The sequence below is a fragment of the Arachis duranensis genome, chromosome 9 (genome assembly GCF_000817695.3).
Source record: "Arachis duranensis cultivar V14167 chromosome 9, aradu.V14167.gnm2.J7QH, whole genome shotgun sequence".
Taxonomy (NCBI): domain Eukaryota; kingdom Viridiplantae; phylum Streptophyta; class Magnoliopsida; order Fabales; family Fabaceae; genus Arachis; species Arachis duranensis.
The window spans coordinates 3,023,826-3,031,387 of record NC_029780.3 but is presented as its reverse complement, the minus strand read 5'-3'; the positions used below and the strand labels follow the sequence as shown (position 1 = coordinate 3,031,387).

General features: G+C 24.4%; 1 protein-coding gene across 1 annotated transcript; it reads right to left on the bottom strand.

Annotated features, from left to right (window-relative positions):
• Nucleotides 1–1,857, bottom strand: LOC107463881 (FBD-associated F-box protein At4g10400). The gene is made up of 3 exons (XM_016082763.3): nucleotides 891–1,857; nucleotides 540–689; nucleotides 1–452 (listed from the first exon to the last, which is right to left on the bottom strand). The coding sequence occupies exons 1-3, from the start codon at nucleotides 1,809–1,811 to the stop codon at nucleotides 183–185; spliced, it is 1,341 nt and encodes a 446-aa protein (XP_015938249.1). The 5' UTR covers nucleotides 1,812–1,857; the 3' UTR covers nucleotides 1–182.
• Between the last annotated feature and the right edge of the window lie 5,705 nt (nucleotides 1,858–7,562).

Sequence of the window (7,562 nt, the reverse complement as noted above, 5' to 3'; positions counted from 1 at the left end):
TTTCCAAACATAATTTGATTTAAAAAGATAAAGATACATAAATACTCCAACCAAAGTTTATAGCCCTACACACATAAATTAATTAGGCCGAGTATTCTTATTAGCTAGTAAGAAAACTTGCAATTATTTCTCAAACAAATTGCAAAGCTCATGCTTTAAAGAAGTACATAAATCCAATGAACTTAGCAAATGTTAATTTCACACAATGGAGAGCCCCTTGGCATGGCCAACAACTTCATGAGGACATCATTCTTTGTATCGTCATCCAGAGATTTTTCAAGATCAATAATGATTGTACTCAAAAGAAGTCCTCTTTCTAGAATATACCCAACAATTTTGCTCTCATCATGAATTCCTCTATATCCCACAAAGTGAAAATAGCTCAAGTATGATGCAAGGCAAGGAAGATCTCTTCTTGGTTTCATCCAACTTTGTGAAACAATTGGTAGTTCCTGAAAACAAGAGACAAAAACCACTCATAAGATTCAAACCCAATGATACAACTAAAATGATAATGTCAAATGGAAGAAATAAAAAACCTCATCAATTTCGATTTTCAGTTCTTGAAGCTTGTGACATTTGCTAAGCAAGCTCATCAGGAAACTTGAATTGAACCACGGAAGAACAACCTCTAGACGAATCAAGTGGTGAAACTCGGGAAAGACTGGAACTTGGGCACGAAGCAACCACTGTTTAGGGTGAAAAAGGAAAAAAAAAATAACATTGTTACAATGATAATTAAATTATAAATACATAACTAAAATACCACATGAAAAAAAATGTGCATGTTACATAAAAAGACCATCTAGTTAAATCTATACATACATATATGTACATATAATATATAAAATTTGGCCAAATTATGGTTGGGAATATGATAATAAATTTACCTTTGTTGTAAAACGATGAAGAGCTAGAATCTCTGTTCTGCGTACCGCAATGAGAATCTTGATCAAAACATCAATAGGCTCATGCGTAGCATACATGTTGAGACTCACTTCCCTTACGTTGTTCATTTCACTAACCCTGTAACTGAAACGGCTAGCAGCATGGGCGATACTAATGTACGTAAGTCCCTGCGCGTGTATCTCAACCGCGGCCGCAACTTGATTCTTAATCGCAAACTTCAACTTTTTCAGTGTGAGTGGCAAGCAAACCCTCACTGGCTGCCTCAGTGTGAAGCACGCGCTTAAGGTTTCAATCTGAGGACACTTACTAAGAATACCATCGATCCAATCAACATCATCGATGTCCAAAGAAAGTGTCTTAAGAGACAACAAATCAACCGTTAGAGGCTGTTTTGGCAGCAAGTGAACACCACCGCTCAAGGATAGCGTGACGAGTTTGGTGCAAGAGAGAATGTTATGTGGCACCACGAAACCGCGCGCGTCATTACAAAAGAGCGTAAGGTCAAACTCTTCGAGATTTGGCCCAATCGCGGCGCGTACCCACGCCGCAACTGAGCTAGCATTGAGAGGATCATTGTTTGAGTGACCGCAAGAGAGGCGGAGCGCGTGAATTTCACGCGGATTGTTGTGCAGGTTGAAAACATTGTTCACGAATATAGAGAAACGTTTGAAGGACTCCCCGGTCTCGTCAAACAATTCATGTGAGTCATCGGAGAAGTGGAGGGTCTTAACATCCTTCCAAACGTGGCGCCACCGTGGAGACAAAGCACTTGTCCTCACGGTGGTTTTGGTAGGAACGAAGGATAATATATAGCATAAGACAGTGTTCGGGAGAGCACTGATCCTATCTGTGTTGTTATTCTCTAGTCTTAGCTGTTTTGGCTGCCATGGTGGTTCCACCATGGTTTTCTTTTAAGGTCAATAAGACATGGAAAGAAAGGAGATGTGTGTTTTCATCAACACAATGGGTGTATTTATATGTAAGAACCTATAATATAAAAATGGTTTGACTAAGCCTAATTTTTAAAAGATGATTTTTTTAAAAAAGTTGTAACATTTATGATTAATGATTTAAATTAAAAATAATTTTTAATAAATATAAGTAATAATAATTGTGTTTGGTAAAATAACTTTTAAAAATTAAAAATATTATAATAGATATAAATATAAGTATTAAATTTAAAAATTAGTTAGCATACGAGGTTATATTAGACTTTTAAATTTTATAAAGTACAATCCAATTTTAACTTTAAGTGCTTTCAAAAATACTTGATCTTTTAAAAGCTACAAATACAAGCACATGATCTTTTTTATTTACCAAATATAAAATGAAAAGCAAAGTCATCTCTTCAAAAAATTTTACCAAATCAAGTCTAATAAAGTCTATTACAACACTAGCTAATGTTACCTTTTTTGAAAAAATGTCATTTTTATTTAATAATGCTACACATTTAAATTTTTTTATGAACTAAATCTACCTAAGTTAAATAATAAAATTTGAAATAATACTAGTCATAAGTCATAACTAATTTTAATTATGTTAAACCAATTTGGTTGGACTTGGTTAACAAATATCATTATTCATTTTTAGTTTACATTTAAAAATATAGTTTAATTTTGATGCATTGATCGTGTAAAATATTTTACACCACGCGGCTAATGTGAAAAGTTTTTATTTTTATTAATGTGTTGTTACGTAATTAGATGCACGTATAAAACTATTTTACACTGACAACGCATCCATTATAAATGTTTCAAAAACTTTAATATTAAATATACAAATTAATCTTTAAAATATTCTAGAAATTTTGGTTCTCAACAAAGTTTTATTGGATAAATTGGTTTCTCTTTAGTATTAGAAGAGAGTTAATTTATCTTAAAATGTATATTTGGAATCTAATTATATTATAATAAAATTTATTAAAAATTTATTTTACTAATATAAACATTAAATATTGGTTGAAAGCGAATAATACATCAATTTGTTCAATGAGAATAATTTTTGAAAACGTTTAAATAATAAAAAATTAGCAGGCCAAAATATCAAATATACATTTTTTTTGGGGATTAATTTGAGTGTTTATTCTAAAAGTTGATAATCTATTTATTTTGTATTTTTATTTTTAAAATTTTATAAAAAAATTAGTTTTTGTTTTATCTATTATTTTCACTTTTACCAACAAAATTCTAAAAATAAAAGTACTAAAAATAAATACTGACAGTGCAACCCAAATAAAGTAGTCAAAGTTATTTTTTTAATATTTATAGAAGTCATCTTTTCAATTTTTTTAAAAGAATTTAACAAGGTGTTTTTATTGTTAAAAAAAAAAGAGAGATTTAACTCCTATCTATGAAGATAGAGTATAAATTTATTTAATTATAACAGAAAATACAAGCATATATTTCACTCTTTGTTTTCTTTTGTCCAATTATTTGATTGTTTATCCAAATTAAAAAAAAATAAATTACTACAAGCAAATTAATTTAATTTAATTACCTTGTATTTTAAATTCTCTTGAAAAATTTATAATTCTCTATCCAAACAGACGCTCACACTTTTTCTTGATCTCGCTAATGTAATTTAAATTGTGTGTAAGATAAAGTTAAAAATAAGAATTAAAATAACTTATAAAAAAAATACAAAGTTCGTTTAATTTTCTTAATACGTTTGTTATTTATTTAACAAAATAAAATATTTAAAAAATTTTACTATAATAATCTTAATATGTATTTTTAAGATGCATAATAATTAAATTATAAACTATTTATTAATGAATGAGAATAAATAAAAGTATATGAATAAAATTGAAATATTATTATTATTATTATTATTATTATTATTATTATTATCAAATGCTTTGTATACAAACAAAACAACCCGTAGTTAATTATAAAAAATATTTAATTACAAATGTAAATTATATTTAATTATAAATTGTAAATTTAGTTTGGATTATAAATTACGTGAAGTTTGCAGTATCTCAGCCAACTTCAAATGACAGATTTTATAAGTGCTGTTAACCTACTCAAGTTTTACAATTTTTTTTTGTCAGCCACCTTCAAATGATAGATTTTATAAGCGTTGTCAACTTACTCAAGTTTTATAACTATTTCTTCAATGTCAGAGAGTATTATTTCTACTACGTTATTGCACGCACTATTTAAATTTCATCTCATTTATTTACGAAATTTTTGAGAGTACATGTTCTTAAAAAAAATAATGTGATTTATTATTGTATACTTTTGCGTATTCTTTTGACAGAGATGATGATAACGTTGTCAGTCATGTTGAAGAATTGAAATTATCTGTACTGTTTAATATTCAGCTATTTCAACTGCTTTTTTCATCCAAATTAAACTAGACTTTTTTAGAATTATTTTTTTTTTCATCATATATATTCTTCTCCAAGACAGAGACATAGAAACTCGTTCACTGTAAATTTTTTACTGTGTAGTTGGTTGATGGGTGCGATAAATCTTAATCACAGGTTAGCTTTTGAAAATTAAAGTTGTTTTATTTATTTTATGGAATTAAATAATTTTTATTTTATTTTAATATTAACTATCCAATTATGATACTTTCCTCTCTTAAAATTTGAGGTGTTGACTAAAAAAATATTAATTTTTAGATTTTATCCCATTAATTATTATGTATAAGTCAACTTAAATATTAATTTAGTATTTATATTAAAATATAAATACTAAATTAATATTTAAGTTGACTTATACATAATAATTAATAGAAAGAAATTTTAAAATTAATATTTTTTTAGTCAAGGCTTTAAATTTTAAGAGAGAGAAGTATCAGATAGTTAATATTAAAATAAAATAAAATATTTAATTCCAGCAAAAAAAATAGATAAATAAACCAACTTTAATTTTTAAAAACAAACCTGTAATTAAGGTTTACATCCGTCGACAAATTTCACGATAAAAAACGGCGAACTTTAAAGTCTGTGTCTTGTACTTTGGAAGAATACATAGGATGATAAAAAAAATTTAATTTTAACAAAACTTAGTTTAATTTATATGAGACAGACAATTAAAAAAGCTTAATATTAAACAAATATAGATAACATAAATTCTTCAACGCTCCCACATTAGTTTTGTTTAAAGAATATGTACTCTTGAAAATTTTTTGAAAATAAATGAGATAAAATTTAAATAGTCCGTGTAACAATGTAATAAAAATGATACTCTTTGACATTAAAAAAATAGAAGTAAAACTGGAGTAATAGAATTAGATTACGGTATATATTTGTATATCCGATCTAAGTATACGCGAATTTACAAAAATAAATAAATAAATAAATAAATAAATAAATATTTTTTTATATTTTATTTTAACTAATAATGATTATATATGTTATATTATTTTATTTTTATTATTTTAAATAAATATATTTAATATTATTTCATACATGCACTTTTTAAGAAAAATGCTATAGGTAAAATTTTTGTTAAGTATTTAATTTTGATATACAGTAGATAAAATAGTTTTACATGTTGCATAAGGATAAATGCGGATATTATAAACAATTTTAAATACCTTATATTTATAACAATTTATATAAATTAGAAATAAGACAAATTTATAATAAGAATTGATTTAAGATAATACAATAAATTTACTTCCAATTTAATCCAATTGTCATAAGGAAATAAGTAAATAAATAAATAAATAATAAAATCATCACATCATTACTCTTTTTATTTTACAATGAAACACTACATTTTAATTAATACCAGTCAATATTATTTAAATTCTTCCTCGAATTAATAAATTGTTATGAAGTTATTATTACAATTGCAATCAAATTTTTTCCATACATGTATTTTTTAAGAAAAATGGTATATGTACAATTTTGTTAAGTATTTAATTTTGATACACAGTTTGTATAATAGTTTTATACTTGCCTTCAATTATGTAGGGATGAACGTGGATTGAATATAACCAAAATTTACAGACCAAATTTTGATCATATTCAATCCACATCCACCCTTACATAATTAAATGTAACATGTAAAATTATTTTACGAATATTGTATCAAAATTAAATACTTAATAAAAATTGTACATAGTGCATTTTTCTTAAAAAGTCCATGTATAGAAAACATTTTATTGTAGTTGTAATAATAACTTCATAACAATTTATTAATTTGGGAAGAGTTTATAAATAATATTGACTGGTATTAATTAAAATGTAGTGTTTCATTATAAAATAAAAAGAGAAATGATGTGATGATGTTATTATTTATTTATTTATTTACTTATTTTCTTATGACAATTAGATTAAATTGAAAGCAAATTTATCGTATTGTCTTAAATCAATTCTTATTATAAATTTGTTTTATTTTTAATTTATATAAATTGTTATAAATACAAGGTATTTAAAATGATTCATAATATCCTGTAACTGTCAATGATTTAGTAGGTTTAATTTTTAACTATACAAAAAAAATTAAAGAATTGATTGTTAATAGTCAATATTAATTACTTTTTATTGTAAAATTATTTTTTAATTTTATTTTTGGAGAATTGGTTTAATATTAAAATTTAAGGTATAAATTTAAGATTTAGGATTTAAAATATAAAATTTAAAATAATATAAAAAATATAATTGACATTAATTGTAAAAAGTTGACTCATTAATTAAATTTAAGTTGGTTCATTAATTTTAATGTTTTTTACATAAAATAAAGAATTTAATTATAAAATTAAAAATAATATAAAAATTCAATTAAAAAATATAAAAATTTAATTATAAATTTGGTGAAATTACAAGAAACAAAAAAGTAATTAAACCTTAATTTTCGCAGGATCTATTTTCTCTAAAGTTATATTGTCACTTTAAAAAAAATGTTAATCACTTTTGGACGAAAATAGTGAGAATCACAAATAATAAATATTACAAATTTAAATATAATTAAAATATCATTTATTACTTTATTAGTATTATTATTTTAGAAGATTTATTTTATTTTTTATTTGACTTGGCTTGTATTTGGTTCTTTGGACAGAAATATTTCGCCTTCGGCGTCATCTTGCTGCTTCAAATGCATGTTCTAAATGTGGATTAGTTTAAGAAACAGTTAAACATTGCTTTCCAGAATGTGAGAAAGAAATCTAAAATTATCCGTAAGCTATTAGATTTTTCTATTATTGATGCTGATGGGGTAAGTAGTTTTGCCTGGTGAATTCGAAAAGTACTAGGTGGTAAAGAATTAATTCGAAAAGTAGTTTTGGCTCGTGCATTCAGAAAATTACATTTTGATTGAATTTATTTTTTTTTTACAATTCTATTCTTTATTTTTTTGTTTAGAGTTTTTTAGTAATCAAATATTTTAAATATATAATTATATTTTTTTATAAAATTTTATTTTTGGTTTTGTATAAAAAAAAATTTTTGTTTGACTATGCTAAAATTTATAAGTATAATTTTTGTATATTAATTTATTATTATAATTTTGTTATAATATAAATTATTGATTCCTTAGAAAAAACAAAGTTAAATAAAAAACTGAGCATACATAACAATAGAGTCATAAGTAATAAAATGTTATCGTCTAAAATAATACTAAATAAAAAAATACTGATAGTAGTAAAACAATTATAGAATATTTTTTGTTTGATATTGTAAAATTTATCATTAT

Bases quoted from the DNA above. Each gene is read 5' to 3' on its own strand.
- LOC107463881 (XM_016082763.3), bottom strand. From the start codon at position 1,811: ATGGTGGAACCACCATGGCAGCCAAAACAGCTAAGACTAGAGAATAAC. The intron at 690-890 runs GTAAATTTATTA...CACCCTAAACAG, and splicing joins TTCATCGTTTTACAACAAAG to TGGTTGCTTCGTGCCCAAGT. The intron at 453-539 runs GTTTTTTATTTC...TCTTGTTTTCAG, and splicing joins TGAAAATCGAAATTGATGAG to GAACTACCAATTGTTTCACA.